This window comes from Phyllostomus hastatus, unplaced genomic scaffold (genome assembly GCF_019186645.2).
Source record: "Phyllostomus hastatus isolate PE091 unplaced genomic scaffold, TTU_PhHast_1.1 phas_contig_90, whole genome shotgun sequence".
NCBI classification, from domain to species: domain Eukaryota; kingdom Metazoa; phylum Chordata; class Mammalia; order Chiroptera; family Phyllostomidae; genus Phyllostomus; species Phyllostomus hastatus.
In genome coordinates this window covers 556045-576442 of record NW_025333984.1, presented here as the reverse complement: position 1 = coordinate 576442, position 20398 = coordinate 556045, and the positions used below count along the sequence as shown (strand labels likewise).

The 20398-nt window shown below is 35.6% G+C and overlaps 1 protein-coding gene across 2 annotated transcripts in view; it reads left to right on the top strand.

Annotated features, from left to right (window-relative positions):
- Positions 1–19316, top strand: part of HPRT1 (hypoxanthine phosphoribosyltransferase 1) — a 29280-nt gene extending 9964 nt beyond the window's left edge. For both annotated transcript variants that reach the window (XM_045852215.1, XM_045852217.1), the window contains 8 exons: positions 972–1078; positions 2350–2533; positions 11112–11177; positions 14383–14400; positions 16229–16311; positions 17775–17821; positions 17975–18051; positions 18595–19316. In XM_045852215.1, the coding sequence (XP_045708171.1) occupies positions 972–1078; positions 2350–2533; positions 11112–11177; positions 14383–14400; positions 16229–16311; positions 17775–17821; positions 17975–18051; positions 18595–18642 (630 nt within the window). In that variant the 3' untranslated portion in view covers positions 18643–19316. The remainder of the gene's footprint in view (positions 1–971; positions 1079–2349; positions 2534–11111; positions 11178–14382; positions 14401–16228; positions 16312–17774; positions 17822–17974; positions 18052–18594) is intronic.
- The last annotated feature ends 1082 nt before the right edge of the window (positions 19317–20398 follow it).

Below are 20398 nucleotides of genomic sequence, written 5' to 3'. Positions count from 1 at the left end.
GAAAAGCCAAGCTGTGAATCTATGCTGGCTGTTGCTAGTGCAGGGCATGGGGCTTAGAGAGGGCCAGCTGTTGCTTCTTTGTTAGGATTTAGTAAGTTGTGCAGCATGAGCCAAGACCAGCAATTCATGTGGAAAAGCAGCTTGGGTGGGGCCTGTAAATTGGGTGGGACAGAGCCTCTGGGGATCTCCAAGGCAGGTCAAACAGTGTTAGCCAGGTTGATGGAGTCTCAGATATGGCACCAGCTTGCTGGGTCTGAGCGGGGAGGGTTTAGAAAAGGGACAGTGGCCTCTGCTTGCCTTGATGCCAGACACTTCAGTTCCTCCCTGCATGCCACTGGTGCCTTTCAAGCTGCTACCTGGGTGCTGGAGCTCAGAGGGAGAGTCTGAGTAAGTGAGTCTCTGTGTGGGTTCATTAAGAACTGCCTGGCACTCCAAAGGTTTCTTCTACAGACTCAATCTGTGCCTCTTTCTGTAGCCAGAAATTGTGGGGATTTATCTTCCTGGAACTGGAACCCTGGGCTCAGGGGCCTGGTGTGGGTCTCGGACTCCTCACTCCTGAGATAGCCTTCCCTAATTTTTATCCACTACACATGGAAGCGAGACCAGCCTGTTCCACCTCTGTGCCCCTCCTACCTGTCTGGATGGATGTGGTTTCTGTAATTCCATAGTTGTCAGACTTCCATTCAACTCAATTTCTGATGGTTCTGAGTGATGGCTGTTCTCTATTTTAGTTGCAATATTGATGTGGTTGTCAGAAGAGGCAATCCATGTCTCCCTACACCGCCATCTTGACCAGAAGTTTGGTTGATTTCTTATATAACTATAATTCATTATACCTACAAAGTTAATGAAAGTTCTTGATATCTGATACCTAAATTTCTCTTGGAAGGCTAAAGTTTTTAACATCTAAATTTAATCAAGTGTTTGTGTCCTGTAATGCTGTCATTGAAACAGTGATACTTCTTTTTCAGATTGGTGATGATGAACCAGGTTATGACCTAGATTTATTCTGTATACCTAAGCATTACACCGAGGTTTTGGAAAAGGTGTTTATTCCTCATGGACTAATTATGGACAGGTTAGTAAGATCTTAAATTGAAGTTTTTGTCTTGTATTAATTGTAGGTGTCAGCAAATGTTTTAAGTAATTGTTATTTGATCATAAACCAGACCAGCTTGTCACATAATAGATGTTTTCTATTTTAAAAGCCCTCTTTACAATAAGGGCAGGGAGGGCTTACTAATTATTCAACATCAGTTATGATGTACTGGGAATCTGTAGGGAGTAGAATAAAGTAAACATTGAAAGGAGATTGGAAGAATGAACTCTAGTCACAGTCTTTGATTTCTCAGCTCTGAATAGGGTAATTGGCTGGGGTTGAATCACAAGAAGGCAAGGTCAGATGTTGATTGGTATGCACATTTAGCTTGAAATTTCCCCTCAAATGAGTCACAGAGAAACAGTTTACTTGGTATTTAAATACTTGCCTTGTGTGTCAGGTTAGTTTGGTTTTGATTTTAAAATTACAATAATACATTTGTGTTGTGAAATATTCTAATAGTAGAGGCTATAAATAAGAGTAGAGTTCTCTATTTTCAGCCTGCTGTGCATATTCCTCTCTACCTACTGGCTATGCATATATACTATATGCAAATATACAAATATATTTTAACACATGTGTATGTACTATCATAAAGATCTAAAATTTATTGGACATTTTTTCATATTAGTATATCCAGAGGTATTCCATATACCTATGTATTTTAAAGATACCATAGCATTCCATTGTCTGGCTGTACCATAATTAATTTAACTAGTTCCCTATTGATGGACATGCAAAATCTCTTCATTATTTTGCTTTTATAGACCATACTTGAAGGGAGCATCCTTTTATATACCTTCGGGCACTTGCTCAACTTTATTCACGTGGAAAGTCTGAGTCAAGGGAAAGGTGTTTCTTGAATGTTCTGATACTGCCAAATCATCCTCCAGAAAGTTATGTTAATTTATAGTCCCACTGGTATATGAGAGTCCTGTTTTCCTCACAAGCTCGTCTAATAGTGTGTATTACCATGGAAATTTCATCGAATCAGAATTTGTCAATCTGATAAGTGAAAATGGTATCTTATTCTAAATGACATTTTAAAAATTTATTATAGATACTATAGTTTACCTGGCTTTTGAAAGTTTTTGAAATTTTTGCCTTTGCATTATGAAGCAAGGATATACTTTATGTGGGCCAAGGATGTATTTTGTGGAAGTTTAATGTTTAAGGAATGTTTGTTACAAAGGCATGTGCATTTTTATTATAAATAAATTTCTATTAAATTCCTAATTTTATTTCCATAGGACCGAACGTCTTGCTCGAGATGTGATGAAGGAGATGGGAGGCCATCACATTGTAGCCCTCTGTGTGCTCAAGGGGGGCTATAAATTCTTTGCTGACCTGCTGGATTATATCAAAGCACTGAACAGAAATAGTGATAGATCCATTCCTATGACTGTAGATTTTATCAGACTGAAAAGCTACTGTGTAAGTATAGCTAATACATGTTTACTCAATGAAAATTTTTTAAAAACATGGCAGTTGTAGGGTTTCCTGTTCATTTCAGTTGGTTAGAGATTTTCTAATATATTTACCAGTACTTTATATCCAAGTGAATATTATCTTTTTCAAACTAGTCAGATTAGAGATTATGTACTTATTTTAAAGCCTTTAATGTTTTGGTTTTGTTTTTTGGATTTTCTTTTAAAGATTTTATTTATTTATTTTGTAGAGAAAAGGGAAGGAGAGAGGGAGAGAAACGTCAATGTGTGGTTGTCCCTCCTGTGCCCCCAACTGAGTTCCTGGCCCGCAACCCGGGCATGTACCCTGACTGGGAATCGAACCAGCAACCCTTTGGTTCACAGGCTCATGCTCAATCTAGTGAGCTACAGCAGCCAGGGCTATTTTTTGTAGTTTTTATAACCCCTTTAAGAGTTGCTGTTGGGACTTGCGTGATAGTTTTGTTTTTTTGTTTATTTGTTTGTTTGTTTGTTTTTAACTATACTTGCCAGCGGCAGATATCTTCTCTGGAACTAGATTGCTTTGTGGGGAAGTTGTCCGAGTTAGCTCTGATAAATAAGATGGATCAACAGTTATTTCTAGAAAACATATGGAGTGAGAGCATTAGCACATTGAAAAAACCACTTTTGATTCACAGATACTCTATCTGTGTTACACGAACTCAAATGCTTCAGAATATTGACACTAGAATGAACAAAGATCGGTGTGATGTTTGCACATGAACATCCACATGTGGATGACGTTTCATCATCCACAATTTCTTTAATCATGTGCATGTTTAATTTTTATTACTTTATACTGTTGCTTTGTTTCTGGTTATAAGTTAGCAGTGTGGTGTCTGTGAATTACTATTTTTCCTTAAAAAATGGGATTTCTCCTAGTTTCTTCAAAAGTTCGCATAAATGTTCAGTCTTTGCTCTTTCATGAATCAGTATTCTAGTACATCTTTGTAGAAAATCACCTATGTTTACATTTTTATTGAGAATAAGACCACTTATCCACATTTAACTTTCAACCTTCATTCTCTTTGTTAATCATTTATTTGATCCAAGTCTTTGATCTTTTTCATGTTTTCATCAGTCCTGTGGGTGACTACATGACCACTTAAGTATTATAGACATTTTCCCTATCCCATTAAAACCATTTATGCTTACACATCATAACATTAGTTCATATTTATAAGCTCCTTTTAACTTGTTAGTCTTTACTTTGAAGTAAAGACTTATTTAATACAAAATATGGGGTTTTTTTAAATAAGATTTTATTTATTTATTTTATAGAGAGGGGAAGGAGAAAGAGAGGGAAAGAAACATCAATGTGTGCTTGCCTCTCCCATGCCCTGTAGTACTGGGGACCTATTCAGCAACCCAGGCATGTGCCCTGACTAGGAATTGGACTGATGACCCTTTGCTTCACGGGCCGGCACTCCATCCACTGAGCCACACCAGCCAGGGCAAAAATTTTGGATTTTTACTCATCATAAGTTATTTATTTTGCTGGTTTAAATTAAGATTTAATTTTAGACAGTATAGCTGCCCAGTTTTTAATATATTATTCCTTAGAGTCAAAACATGTACTCAAAGTCCATGGCATGACTTTTCTTTCATCGTCTTAGGCACCCCACCCACACACACATAAAAATAAAATCTTGTTACTTTATGACCCATACTTCATTCCTCTGGGAAATTGGGCAGAATGTTCTTTCTTTGAAAAGAAAACTCATAAAAATAAGTTTTTAAAGCAAGTTTTTAAAAAAGTGTTTTATAGCTGTAAGAGCAATTTGACGGAAAGGAACACTTGGACATTTTAATTCCATTTTCTACTTGTAGTTTCTTCTCTTAGTAGTTTTAGATCTTAGAGGATTATTAAACTGAACTTGTCAACTGATTAAAAAATGTGAAATCTTAAACATAAGCAAAGCAGATTTTTAGCTTAATTTTCACATAGATGAAAATAATATTTTCTGTTTTATGTGAAATTCTGTGTGGATTTGCTGCTAAGCAACAGAAATTAAGAAAACCATCCATGTGCTTTAATGTTTCAGTTTGTCATGGAAGATATTCACACATCCATTTAAAAATCTAGGCAACTTAATTTGATGAAGTTGTAAAATGGAAATTTAAAATTGTTTGCAGTATCAGTAACATTAATTAATGTTAGTATAGTTTTACATGCTGATTTCAGTTTGAAATAGTGAATTAAACATTGACTGGTTTTCACTAATCCTAAAGAAATGTTTCATAGCTGTTAAGTATTACTGGATTATTTAAAAAGCCCTAGCAATGTCAACACACCCCATCGTATTTTTCTTCAAAATAAAAATTGCATTTTTCTGATTAAAAAGCCCATTTATTATAAAAACATAAAACCACAAAAAGTATAAAGGAGGTAAGTCATTCTAAATTTCACCAGCACTTTTATTTCTAATATTTTAATGATTTTTTCTTTGAATACACACACACATATCACACATATATTATAGTTTACCTACTGTTTATCAAAGAAGCTAGGTAGGATTTTATTTGCTTAGTGCCTAGATGGAAAATTGGGGATTCCAAATACCATTTTCATTAATTCTAAGATACCACTGATTTTAAGGCTTAGTGCTTTTTTACTGTTAAGAAAAAAACACACTGTCAGTTATGGTAGTAAGTTGTGATTAGTTATAGTATGTTGATTTCAGAGGTATTAAAATGTGAATGTGCATCTTAGAACAATTCAGTGTTAGTACTATATAGTCAGTGGCCTTTTCTATCCCTAAAGCTCTGTGATTTTCAGAAAAATTAAGCAGTTGATAAGTATGGAAATGTAGTTTCTCTATTGTCAGTTCAATTTTTTAGTATTTTTTTTTTTTTACTAAAATAGTTTCGTAAGAAATGATGACGCTTCAGGAGGAAAAGTTGTCAGACAAGAAAATGTTTTGTGGGAATATTTTTGTGTGGGCCTTAAGAAAAGGGAAAATTAGCCTGTTATTTTTTTCCTTTGTTACACTTTTTTTTAGTCTCCATGTACATTTGAGAACAATGATGTAAAGAGGGATTAACATCTTGCCAAAGATCATACAGGTCTTTGATTGGAACCCAAGCCTTTAACTCTGTGTGCAGAACTCAGAGTCTTATTTGGGAAAACTTTTAACTGAATTGGATCCTGTAACATAGGCTTCCTATTTTTATTTTAAATAACTTTTTTTAAAGATTTGATTTATTTATTTTTAGAGAGGGAAGGGAGGGAGAAAGAGAGAGAGAGAAACATCAATGTGCGGTTGCTGGGAGCCGTGGCCTGCAACCCAGGTATATGGCCTGACTGGGAATGGAACCTGCGACACTTGGGTCCGCAGCCCGTGCTCAATCCACTGAGCTACGCCAGCCAGGGCTGGCTTCCTATTATTTTCATTCTCTATTAGTCAGAAGTTTTACATGCAACCAAAATTCATTTAACCAATTATGGAGGTTTTCCCTCGGTTGCACTCAAGATATATAAGCTATAACTTTCAGTCTTGATCTTAGAATTTGCTTGATTAATAGCTTAATTGGGCTGTTTAATATATCGAAGATGCAAATTACTTTATTGTAATTTGTAAGAAGGTGGCTATTTGAGTAAGCTTGTTAAAGACAATGTAGAAAATATTGCAGCAGTTTCTTTTTTAAAAGGTTTTATTTATTTATTTTTAGAGAGATGGGGAGGGAGGGTACGGAGAGGGAGAGAAACATTGATGTGAGAGAAACATCGATTGGTTGGATCAGTTGTCTCTCAGATGGCCCCGACTGGAGACCAAACATTGTGCCCTGACTGGGAATCAAACAAATGATATTTCACTTTGTGGGATGACACCCTACCAACTGAGCCACATCAGTCAGGACTATTGCAGTAGTTTTTTAATGTGTCTCTTAGAAGAGATCAGTATTTTCATTCTGATCTTTTTCTCTGTATTTGGTAAATTGCTTTTGAGGTGTGCTTTCTTCAGAACAGTTGAAATTAAATATGTGTATCTTTTTAAATTTGACACTAGATAATGTAAAGCTTATCTTCTATAAATCTATGTTTATGCATATATAAAGCTAGTGAAGTGATTTATATTTTTCTCCTACTTTTTATTTAGTTTAGCAGGAATAGGGATATATGCTTGCTATCTGTGTTATAAGGAAACTTTAACAGAACTAGGGTCAGAGTATACTTTCTAGCCCTTCCCTGTGCATTTTCACTTTGATGTGGTCCTTGTTGGACAAGTTAAGGTTTATGTAAGCACTCTGATTCTTAGAATATAAGAGCAGAGTTAAAGTTTGGGCCTGTGAAACTACAGATGTTGTGATAAATTAAGGAAGTGGTTTGATCCACTTAGCAAACATGTATTGATCATGTGTTATATACAAAGTACTATCTTAGGCCCTGAAAAGTAGTTCCATTGAACATATTTATTATACCGGGTACTAGTCCCAAATCAGGCATGGAATGGAAAACATAAAGAAAAGATGCAATAATTTCTGAAAGTTTGAAAACGGTATACTTGAAAATGCTAGGTATTAAATATCAGTACTAACTCTTCAATTTTCCCAGGTGTTCTATTATTGCTAAGTGGTATCTTTGATTTGATTAGATCCGTGCAGACAAATAGAACTTTCTATAATGATATAGATAGTCTATATGTGCTCTCTAATACAGAGCTGCTAGCTACATGTGGCCATTGAGCACTTGAAATATGTCTTGTACAACAAAGGAACTGAATTTTTAATTTTATTTAATTGTAAGTAATCGCCACATATGCTTAGGGGCTACTGTATTGAATAGTGCAGGATTGGGCCATCTATAAGGGCCCACCTACATCAGCATATTTTTAAACATAATAGCTTTTTTAAAGGGATCTGTTCTTTTAAAATACCTTATAAGATACAGTAAATAAATTAACTTATTATCTCAACATATATCCTTCCAGATATGCTTTATTCTGCATATTATTTTAGAAAATCAGATGTCTGCCACTTTTCATCTGAGGTGCAGTCTACATCTAAAAGTATATGATTCTAATATTCTCACTTTTGTAGATGTTTAATCAGGGTATAGGAAAAGAGTTAAAGGAGAGGATAGTTGAGATTATTATGTGAAGGAAAAATGTGATGGTGTGGTGGACTTGAAGCCTCGCTGGATGTTCAAGGGAATGGCTTTTTCCCCAGTAACTCCATTGTAGGCTCCTGAAAGAATGATCGGAAGTTCACAGCAAAAAGCAAGCTCTGCAGAGTGCAAAGCCACTAAATGTTAAGGCCACACTTCTGCCTTACTAATACTCCTAGCCTTGCTTTCTTGGGACCCCAGCCTTGGTGACTGGCCTCTATGCATCTTCTGCTTATGGCCTCAACCTGTTTGTTCCAGTAATTCTTTTGCCAGCCCATTCATTATATGGTTTTACACAGCTTTGCTCTTTCCCTATACCAAGCTGCAGTTCTTGTTGGTACTTAGAGGTTTTCAAAATGTGTAGAGATAAACAAATAGAAAGAAGCATAGTTCCTTTCTATTTTCTATTTTTTTTCACCTGGACTCAAGAAAAGTAGACAAAATAGAAACACAAGTGCTAAGGGTATGATTTTGTAGACCCAAATTGCTTCTGTGGGAATTTTATGTAGTTGACAGATTGGGTTCTCTGGCTGGGAAGAAAAAGGAGGTGGGATGATAGAGAAGGAAGACCAACTCAGAACAGGGGAGGGAAGGAGAGGGGAATCTCTTCCCTCTACTCTGCCAGTCCAATTATCTCAAGATTAGGCACAAAAGGACCACTCAGTAATGTAATGAAGTAGGAGTACAGTGGGAAGCTTGTTCCAGACAGGAAGGGAGGAAGAGAGGGAAGTTCTTCTGGTGGGGTAATTGATCCATGGGTACCATTTATATGTAATCTGGGCACTTACTACCTGTCTTCTAGCACATTGGGCTGCAATGTTTTTCTTAAATGAGTCTTCTTTATTAGCCTCCATTTAAAAGATGGTGTTGTTTCCGTGAAAAAAGCCTCAGAAGAGAATTGGTTTAAGCTAAAAACCTTAGGGCCAACAGGAATATGGAGATTTGGGAGGCTAGTGGATCAGCAGTGTCTTGAATGCTCAGAGTTCCTATGTCTCTTACCCTATTGCCATAGCCTTTGGATCACTGGGGGTTTTCTGTGTCTCCATACTTTTTAGTTCTCAGATCTTTACTCCTTTTCTCTGTAAAAGAGGGTCTATTGAAGTTGGACTGTAATACCAAATTTCTACAGAAGATGTCACTGTTTAACTTAATTTACAGTGTAAATCCTTTAGTATGAGTCACTCATTGAAAGCTTCAGGTTTTGTATAATTTTTTTCTATTTATCAGTTCTCTCTGTATTTGAAAATCTAGGGTCTAAGTTAGCATAAAGGGTGTGCATAACTGCCTTTTTCTTAAAAAAAGATTTTATTTATTTATTTTTAGAGAGAGGGAAGGGAGGGAGAAAGAGAGGGAGAGAAACATCAATCTGTGGTTGCCTCTCACGCACTCCCTACTAGGGACCTGGCCTGCAACCCAGGCATGTGCCCTGACTGGGAATCAAACCGTCAACCCTTTGGTTCACAGGCCCACACTCAATCCACTGAGCTACACCAGCCAGAGCCTTAATTTCCTTAAAATTAGAAGTAATATGAGCTATTTTTTTTTTATATCAGAAGTCATACTTACATCTTCTGTTTAGTTTGCAACACTTAACAGTATTGGCCCATTTGTGTTTTTCAAAAAAAAAAAACAACACTCCATAAAAATTGAACATGTATATAGAAGCATATAACAAAAATAGAAATAAGTAAAAGTAAAAGTCTTGTTATCCCCATCCTCACCATTTAGATGTAATTGCTGTTACAGACTTTTTAAAAATGCTGAACAAAAGTGATTTCATGGGCAACATATTGCTGTACTAGTAGGTGTTTTTAATTATCATTATTCCATGTCAGTTTGGATAGATTATCACATTCTTTGCCGTAGGTGCATGGTATTTACTTTACGAGGACTTAAACAGTTGTCTATTAAAAGACATGGTTGTCTCCAGTATTTCTTTTTTATAAACAATTGATACTGTGAACTTCCTTGTATGTACATTTGCATACTCACGGGTGTTTTTGTAGCATTGATTCCTGAAAGTGGATCGCTGGGGCAAATGGCATGTGTATTTACAATTTTAATAGGTATTGCTGTGTTGTTTTCAAAAGAAGTTGTACCAATATAAATTGGTACTCGCAGCAACAAGAGTTCTTTTTTTCTCTCACTTTTGCCCACATGTATCATGAGGCTTAAGTTTTGCCAGCGTGAATGGGCAAACAGTAGAATCACATTGTTTTAGCATTTGTTTCTCAGATAGATCTAATTTTATATGTTATGGCTTTCTCTTCTGTGAATTGCCTGTTTGTGTTTGTTCTTCATTTTCCTATTGGGTTATTATTGTTGGAACCCAATGGGAATATTAGTTATAGATCTTTTCTTTCAGTTTGGGTTCATATCATGCCTAGGTTTTTATCCTTTCTAAGAATGTGAAAATAGTCTATTTTCTTCCATTCTGCTTATGGCTTTATTTTTCACATTCAGATTTTAATCCATCTGGAATTTGTTTTTGTGTATGCTGTGAGGTAGGGATCATGCTTTACTTTTTTCCCAAGTGGATAACTTGTTTATCAAACATCATTTGTTAGATAATTAATCTTCTACTTACTGACTTGAAATACCATCTTTATCATATATTAAATCCTCATATATTTCCTGGATCTGTTTCTGGGCTCTATTTTGTTCCTTGATTTCTTTGTCTGTTACTCTGCTGGTACAGTGCTGTTGTAATTGCTGTAGCTTTGATATGGTTTGTTCTCTGGTAGGGCAAGTCCAAGCTCTTTTGTTTACCTGCTCTTTCGCCCCAATTTTCTGTCTTGAATCCAGTGCAGCCAAGTGATGATCATTATCACTGCCCACTACAGTGGGTGTGGAGCATTCTCCTTTGAAACTCCTATCAGAGTTTCTACTGGATTCTGTGATACCGGAAAACTGGGAACCAAAGAGGGATGCCTTAAAGGACTACTGATGAGACCTCATTTCCCAGACCCTGCCGAAGATGAACTGGACCTGGGCTACACTTTTCAGGGAAATATCTTTGGGGTTGAGTGTGTTGTAGACCAGACCCTTCAACTTGCTTACTTAATGGGAATGGTCTAGGGCCAGAACCAGACACCTGCCATGCTAATAACTTCCCCCGTGGTTCAGAAATTACTGTGACTGAAAATGGGTGGCTGCTGTACTACTGCCCACTTGAAAATGGGTGCACTCTATTTTTAAGACTCCTAAAGTATCAAGTCAGTGATAGCTAATTAGGACTTTTTAGTTTTTACTAATCTCTAGTTGAAAGTTATCTAGTCATTCATTTCTAGAAACATAATTCTTACAATGTGTTCATAATGCTATGACATTAGAAAGCTAACTTCTTAAATCTTCTAGTTCCCATTTGATAATATGAAATGTGAATGTGTGTATACACACAAGGATGTACATATATATTTATACCTTTTTTTTTTACTAGAATGATCAGTCGACAGGGGACATAAAAGTAATTGGTGGAGATGATCTCTCAACTTTAACTGGAAAGGTATGTATCTTGAAGGGGAAAAAATAGCCCTTTCTACCAAGAGTCAATTAGTAACACTGTGTGGTCAATCAGTCACTAAGAGGCAGTTTACATAGTTACTTATGCACATAAATCAGGGTTATTTAACCCTTGGGAGCAATCTAGGTTAGGTATGTTTCTTTAGGCCAGATGGCCACAAGGTAGCAGAATCCACCATTAAATGTAAAAGTCCATGTTGCCAAGTACTGTTCGCTGCCTCTTTGAGGATCTAATTTCGGATCCTTTGAAAGGATATGTATGGGGAGAAAGACAGTCTTCTTTTTAAAAATAGACTCACACATAATTTCTTAAAAGATAGAGAAACAGTAATAGTGTAGTGGCTGAAAGTGTGGGTTCTGCAGCTGGACAGCTTTGATTCAAAGCCTGGCTCATTGCTTCCTAACGTGTGACCATGGTCAGTTTATTTAACCTCTCTGTCTCCCATACATAAGGTCGGGGTGATAATGGCATCCCCCTCACACAGCTAAGAAGATTAAGTGAAACAATGAGTTTAGAGTTCTTTAAAAAGAAAGATTTTATTTATTTTTAGAGAAAGGAGAAGGGAGGAAGAGAGGGAGAGAAACAATGTGTGGTTGCCTCTCACATGCCCCCCTCTGGGGACCTGGCCCTCAACCCAGGCAGGTGCCCTAGACTGGGAATCGAACCGGTGACCCTTTGGTTCGCAGGCCGACACTCAATCCACTGAGCCACACCAGCCAGAGCTGCATATCAAGTTCTTACAACAGTTTTTGATAGTTAGAACACCCAGTAAATTCAAGCATATGATTATTTTAAGAGATCTCAAAAAGAATTTAAAAAACATCAAAATTCTTCCAGTATAGACAACTGGCTGAACTAATAGAGATATTAAGATGTCTGAATATTTTTCTTTTGATACAATGAAATGTTTTTTTGAGTAACCAGTGATAAATGATAGAATGCTACATTTTTAAGTGGCAAGTTACTTTTTTACTTAATGACTCTGTACCAAATATAAATGCATAATTTTAAATTTTCAGAAGAATTCTGTGAGGTAGATACTATTCCCATTTTACAGATCAGTAAAGTAAGACTCAGCTAGGTTGAAGGACTTATTCTAAGTCATACTGCCAGTAAGTGGTAGAGCTTGTTTGTGAATCTAGGTCTGTGAGGCTCAAGACCTGGCTTTTTACATGTTAATGTTTACAGCTTATTTGACTTTGTAAGGAAATTTCAGCATACAGCACTTGTGTCTTACTCTGTGATCCCTTATCAGAGTCATGCTAAGTTAATGTTGTCCTGCTCAACATCTCTGGAAGACTTTTAAAGGAGAAATTATAATCTATGGATTCTTTTCCCTCCCTGTCCATCCTATACACCACTGCCAGACCTGTCCTCCTTCCCTTTCAGTATGGTTTGCCCATATTTTGAAGTCATTTGAAAACCTTACTCTTACTGTCAGTTTTTAGTGCTGGAGGGGGCCTAGATTTCACCTTCTGTGATTTTATTTGACCTTGCCTTTCCCATCTAATGGCTCTGTTCCACTATGTAGCTCTGTGATCTTAAAAGATCTCTATTTCTAAAATAACTTTCTTTTCATGTTAGTCACAGTAAAGCACAATTTATTGTGGAAAAAAATCAAGACATAAATTGGATGAAGTTATTTCTTGCTGGTTAGATTATGGGTTATTTAGAGTTTATATTCATCTTTTTGGGACACTGTGTATATGCAGATACGTATATAACTATCCCCTCCACTCTTTTTGAAGTTAATGGATAAGAATATGTGAAAACACCTCTTCAAATCTCTATTTATTACTTGGCTATTTTTGTGACTTTAGGCAAGTCACAGACCTCTGAGCTTCAATTTTTTAATTTATTAAGTAATGATGTAGCTATTTGACATAAAAATAAGCCCTCAACAATGGTAGCAATTCTCATTCTTTTTCTAAAATAGTATTAATGTCTCTGGACTTTGATTTGTATAAACTGTCTCATACCACCAAAAGTCTATGATTATGACTTACTGGTAATCAAGGTTATGCAGGTATTTAGTATTAGAGCCAAGACTAGAATCCAGTTTTCCTTTCTCCTAATTCAGTGTTTCCAAACTATAATATCATCCCATGGTGCACATCGCTGCAGCAATGAGCCACAGTTACTGACAGCAAAATGTTATCCTTCAGATGTGCTAGCTAGGGTAGAGAGTGTTGAGAAAGAACCACATAGTAAGTGGTGAAAAAATTATTGGTGTATTAATTACTATATTCAGTTTTACTAAAGATTTAGATTGCAGTATCTTTTGAAAGATAAATTAGTTGTGATATGAAGAGCGGAGTAAATTATATATGAACTGTGGTAGTAATATTATGTGTATTGTAAAGTACAGGCAACATTACAAATTATGCAAATTGAGGTTTTTAGAAAGTTCTAATTTTCCTTTCTTGCAACTAAATGGATCTTGTGTGCCCTCCATTGGTAACCACTGACTTAGAAGAGTATATAGAACATTAAAATTTTGATGTTATATGTATATGACAGAGAAATGGAATATAAAATAAATAATGTAGTATGGATCTTATGCTAGTGATTATAACCAGTATGTGAAATGCTGCTTCATTTCTATAACTAATGTAAGAATAAGTAGGATTCTTCTGTACCTTGGAGGTAGTCCAATGGTATTTTCTGTAAGGGTTCTTCCAGCTATAAAATTCTGAGAGGTAGAAATTGGGGTGAGAGTTTATGGTGGGAGGAAGCAAAGATTCGTATCTTTCTTTAGTTTAGTCTAAGAATATGAACACATGCAGAAAATATAGAACAATTTCAGTCTAATTAGTAAATGGGTTTTGAATTAGATTCGATATGGTAAGTTAAATGCATGATTTTGGAATTATTTTCTGAATTATAGTTATTGACTTTTAGAGTTGAAGACGTATATTCATTCAAGTCCCTCATTTTACTCGTGGGAAACTGAGGCTCAGAGAAATTTTATGACTTGTCCAAGATTAGACCTCTGTTTAAGTAATAAAAACTTTTAAAAATGAACATATGGGTCAAATTTTATTTTTAAAAATTCCATTGCAGTGAAAATTTCATATTAAAGAGTTCCAAATCCCAACAGATGGAATTTGTTATGTTATGATTTGAGTTATAATTAGAAACACCGTCTGATTCATTGTACTGATTTTCATTTCTCTTTTTCTTCTAGAATGTCTTGATTGTTGAAGTAAGTTCTCCATACTTTTGATATAGTGTTTGTGATTTTCTAACTTAGTATGCACAGTCATAGAGGTAAGCTAGGAAAAGAAATTCCTCTTATTCAATTTTAATGGTGAGCTTGTGTTATAAGAGAGTGAGGTTGTCAAAAATACTTTATTTGTACTGGATAATGGAAAACATTTTGGAATATTTCTTAACCCTCTTTTTGGCTTGAAATTTTTTTTCTTTTAAAGTTAATGTTTATTATTCACATGCATGTTCTTATTGCTTCAATTGCATATATGTATCCATATACAAAATATATTTTGATTTAAAATTGATATAGTACCACACTATATATATTCTCTCTTGCAGCTTGTTATTGTCACTCAAAATTGGTTTTGAGGTTATTCATGTTGACACATATAGAGTCAGTTGGCTTTAAAATGCTGTATAGCATTGCAGTATAGAAATCAACCAATTTATACTCTGCAAATAGGGAGTTTGCTTACAATGTTTCCTACTACAGTAGGGCTGCTAAGAGCCTTCCTTTGATGTCCTGACGTGCATTTATATGAATTCCTTCTAAATATCGGTGCTTAGAAGTAGAATGACTGGGTTGTAGAATTTGTACATTTTTAATTTTACTATTATTGCCAAATGATTTATCAAAGTGGTGTATACTTTATACTCCAAACAATGGAATACATTCTCATTCTCTTTTGTAAAAATGGTTTAAGGCTTAAGAGCAACAATGTAGCTTAAAAATGTAGCTTCATTAATTCCATTTCAGATTGATTCATTTTTTCTGGGGCAATGCCTAAATTAGCAGCTTAAAACAACACTCATTTATTATCTCAGTTTCCATGGGTCAGTAGCCCAAGTACAGGTTAGCTGGGTCCTCTGCTTTGAGTCCTCTGCTCTGGGTCTCATCATGCTGAATCAAAACTGGGGCTACAATCTCACCTGTGGCCTATGAGCCCCTTCCAAGTTCATTCACGTTGTTGGCAGGATTTAGTTCTTGTGGGTGCAGGACTGAGAGCCAGGAGTTGCTCTCAGCTTCTAAAGGCCATCCTCATGTTGTAGCACATGGCTGCCGCACGCGGCAGCTGACTTCTTCAAAACCAGCTGGAGAATCCTCTCCAGTCTGTTAACAACTATCTTGCACAATATAACCTACTCGTCACAGGAGTGACCATCCCATCTTCTTCGCAGTTCTGTCTTCATCCTCAGCAGGAGGGAATTTTTCCTGGTGTGTACACCAGAGGGCAGGAGTGTCTTGGAAGCCATCAGAATTCTGTCTCCCACAGTCCAGAGATCTACATTTTTTACAAGTCTCCAGCCCTGCTGTTTCTGATGACTCATAGACCCCATTTTGTGAAGCACTGCTTTATACCCTTTGTAGAGAGTATTTTCAATGAAGAGTGTTAGGGTTATGGTTTAAGAAATATTTTCCCAATGAGAGATGGGTTTGTTTTGAATAAATACATTTAAATAGTATAAATTTAATTATATATAATAAATAACATAAAATAAGTATATTAGGTAATAGTATATAATAAATATACATAAGCAATATATAATCTATAATAAGTTATAGATTTAAGTTAGTTGTCATTGACCTCTTGGTGCCTACTGAAATCCAGTTTGGAGGACCAGTATTCCTACTGCTTGCTGAGAGCCAGATGCTTTACATATTCTAGAATATCTAGTGTATGAATTGTGGTGAGAATTACTATACTGGAAAAAATGGCATTATTCCAGTATACATAAGGTTTGGGTATTTTGTGCTCATATAATGACTGAATTTAAAGTTTTGATGGTTTTATTTACCATTTAAATGTCTTTTTTTAAAGGATATAATTGACACTGGCAAAACAATGCAAACCTTGCTTGCCTTGGTCAAGCAGTATAATCCGAAGATGGTGAAGGTCGCAAGGTATATATATATATTTATAACGTTTTGTCATAGGATATCTTTTTTCATTTGCAAGGGGATTAAGTAGTTACTCCTTTGTAAGGGTAAATGCTCTCAACGGTTGTTTTATCTTCAAAAAGCAATGTGATCTCAAATAAAACTTAGTAGTATCCTTTGTAAATGATTGTGCATTTCTCTGATACACAGTGATCTTGAGATTCTTTTCATCTGTTTATTGACCATTTGTATGTCTTCTCTGGAGTGGTTACACACTTAAAGTATTGAAATTGCTTAAAAAACAAGTTACCATCATGCCTTACAGATGGAAGGAACTTTATTAAACATTCAGATCTACAGGCGTGTGAAGTGCTGAGTTCCCCTGAACCCTTAGTAAAGCTTGCGCTGAGTTTGATGGTATTTTTTCTGGAGTGTTCCTCAGTGAGTGAAGGTAGAGTGATGGGTTTTGCTGTGAGTAGTTCATTGTTTTTCTTTCTAAATGGAAATTCACTCCCAGTGTATCATCTGTTTAATTACTGGAAGAGAATCATGAAGGACTTGATTAGATGATCCCTTGGAGCCTAGGACTTAGGCCAGTGGTTCTCAAATTCAGTGGCACTTTGGAATTACCTGAGACTTTTTAAAAAATTTGTGTCCCATGGCTAGTGATTCTGATGTCATTGGTTAGGGGTGTGGCCTAGGTATCTGAGTGTTGTTTTGTTTTGTTTATTTTAAAGTTCTCAGATGATTCTCATGTGCAGTTAAGGCTGAGAATCACTTTTAGGTCATTTCCAGTTCTTTAAATATATTTATCTAGGAAGGTATGAAATCATAAGTTTTACTGAGACTGCCTTTAACACATAGCAAGGCTTTCAAAGCACTGTCACTCTACAACTTTTTTTAATGGCTAAAAAATTTTAGCAGGCAACACATGAATTATGAAATTAGCTTTTGTTAGAATTCACTCAACCTGTCTGCAGTTTTTGCTCTGAAACATAAATACTGGCTCCTTTAGTATGGTAGTTACTTTTTAACCTAAAGTTCCTCTTTGTAAGCAAAGTATTAAAACTCTTGAAAGGTGATGCTCACCTCTCCCACACCCTTTGTGGTTAAGGGATTGTGTTTCTAGGGATTCTGGACTGGGAGTGCTTTTCTTTGCTCATTGGCACTCCCCCGCTATGTATCTTCCTGATTAGCTGTCCTTCAATGGGTGCGTGGGTAGTCGGGTGCAGTTCTCAGAACAGTCCATCATGTTCCAGGTGGAGATCAATCAAGGGCTTCATCTGTAGTGTGAACTCATTGCTGCCCTTGCCCAGTGATCCCTGTGATTTATTTAGACACGGTTTCATGGTCTTTCTTTGGGTATGTTAAAACTGACCATGGTATGCTAAATGCAGATGAAACTAGGTTTCAGAACATTTATGTTCTCTTTTGTAATGCCCTATAGTGTTTAAATATGTCACATATCACATTTTTTAAATTAACAGCTTGCTGGTAAAAAGGACCCCTCGAAGTGTTGGATATAGACCAGACTGTAAGTGAATTACTTCCTGTCAATCATTTAACCATCATCTTTAACTGAAACAAGTTTTATAAATGAAATGGTTTAGACTTACTTTAGAGAAGGTACATGTGATTTGAAAGTGATGTTTTCCATATCTAAATGATGAATTATGATTCTTTTTAGTTGTTGGATTTGAAATTCCAGACAAGTTTGTTGTAGGATATGCCCTTGACTATAATGAATACTTCAGGGATTTGAATGTAAGTAAAACTTATTTTTCTCACTCTCATTTTTCAGAACCCATATAAAAATTTATGAAAGAGAATTGTTTTCTCTTTCCAGCACCTCATAATTTGAGCAGACTGATGGTTCCCATTAGTCACATAAAGCTGTAGTCAAGTAAAGACGTCCTTAGATCTGGAATTTGGCCAGGCTACGGTGACACTTCTTGCTGGCTGAAATAGTTGAACAGCTTTCATATACACTAACTGTCCCATTATTATTTCAGGTGATATATGTGGTCATAAGTAAGAAATAAATGAACTAGTTTAAGTCTTTTATTTCACTGTCCTTCAAATGCCTGTCTCCTCTGGAGGCAGGAGTCCTGAGAATGCATTTCTAAATATAAGTGAAGAAGATTGGGGAGACTGCACAAACTTCAGTTTGTCTAGTAAAAAAAAAACAACAAAACAAACAAACCTTGCAGCATAATACTATTCACATAAGATATGCAAAGTTCTATTCTTGCCTTCCATTTCAGAACACACTTTTCTAATGTGAATTTCTGGATTTTTATTTTTTAGCATGTTTGTGTTATTAGTGAAACTGGAAAAGCAAAATACAAAGCCTAAGATGAGAGTTCAAGTTGAGTTTGGAAACATCTGGAATCCTATTGAAATCACCAGTAAAGTTATCAAATGTTCTAGTTCTGTGGCCAGCTGCTTAGTAGAGCTTGTTGCATGTATCTTCTAAGAATTTTATCTGTTTTGTATTTTAGAAATGTCAGTTGCTGCATTCTTCAGCTCTTTATTTGCACTATGAGCCTAAAGACTATCAGTTCCCTTTGGGTGGATTGTTATTTGACTTGTGAATGAAAAAATCTCTTAAACCACACCACTATTGAATGGAAATATTGTAATTGTATCTGTAAGAAAAATTTAAAGAGAAGATATATTAGTTTTTAATAGGTATTTTAATTTTTATATATTCAGGAAAGTACAGAAGCAATTGAATATTGTTCATTATACCACTGTGTGTTGAGAAAAGTAAAAAACAGTCAGGTTTTGTATTAATGAGAGCATCTAAGAGATATTGTTATGGCAGATAAACCATATGTTCTGGAATTATTTTAGTAGTGTTTCAGTATCACTAACTGTATTTTCCTGCTTGTTCAGATTATTTTCAGTGACTCTTTGTCAACAGTTCCTTTTAAATACAAATCAATAAATTAAAAAAAAAACTTTACCACCTTTTGAATTCTTCAGTGTAAAAATCCTTAAAATAAAGGCTGTCTCTTTAAAAGAAACTATGCATACCTATCACTTCTCTACAGATTAACCTAGTATAGTTTTCTTTTAGTTACTTTTTCCTTGTCTGTTAAGTTATAGTAACTAGTTTAACTGTAATCTTTCCCAAGCATGGCGAATAATGATTATCTGGTAGAATGGATTGGTGAAGCTAGTGAAATTCTTACTCTCTCCAGAGATGTTAAATTTCAGACACATGGTATACTTTATTACATTTTACTATGCTAAAATAACATGACTCTCTCTTGGAATTCTGTTGGAAATTGTTTGGATTACAATCTCATCTGCATTGCAACAATTTGTTTCCAGACATGTACTATCACCTTCTTTGGGTAGATAATACTTTATTGACTAGAGAACAAGAACAACAAAAACTTTGTTTTCTGGGAGCAGAAAGAAAAGTTTTAAACCAAAAAATACTCCCCTGTTAATTGTTTCTTTGTTTCAACTAAGGTGTGAACTAGCAATCTTGTGAGCCATCCAGTTATATTTATGCCTTAAATGTTAGTCGAAATTCCCAGCAGCAAAGTAGGAAACTTTAATAATAGTTTGTTACAGTACTAGAACTTTCTAGTTTATAAAAATTTTTATTTTTGTTATCGGATCTTCATAACCCTGTGAGGTTGAAGTTGGTGTTACCACATGGGAGTGTAGTATCTAAGATAACTCCTGATTCCTCCCCACCCCCAGCCCAATATGTCAACTCACTGATGTAATTTATAACTGCAGCCTTCTGCCACTGCTGATCCTCCTTACCCATCTCTTTTCCATTGCACTTAACCATTTTATTAGGTTGAACCATATAAAATTACCATTTTTTCCTGTTTTTTATTGTTCAATTACCCCCAAGTTGTTCCTATCCCCCCCCCACTACTCTCCCCTGCGAAACTACCATTTTTGTAGGTAAAAGTAGTTGGCTATTGGCAATTTTGAGTGGTGTAACCTAATAATAGGTGGTATAATTTACATTTGTATTTATTGCTCACTATCTCTCCCCTCCACATCTTAAAATGTAAGCTCCATAAAGGAGGCAAGAATTTTTATCTGTCTTGTTCACTGATGTATGTTTTACTGCCTCAAA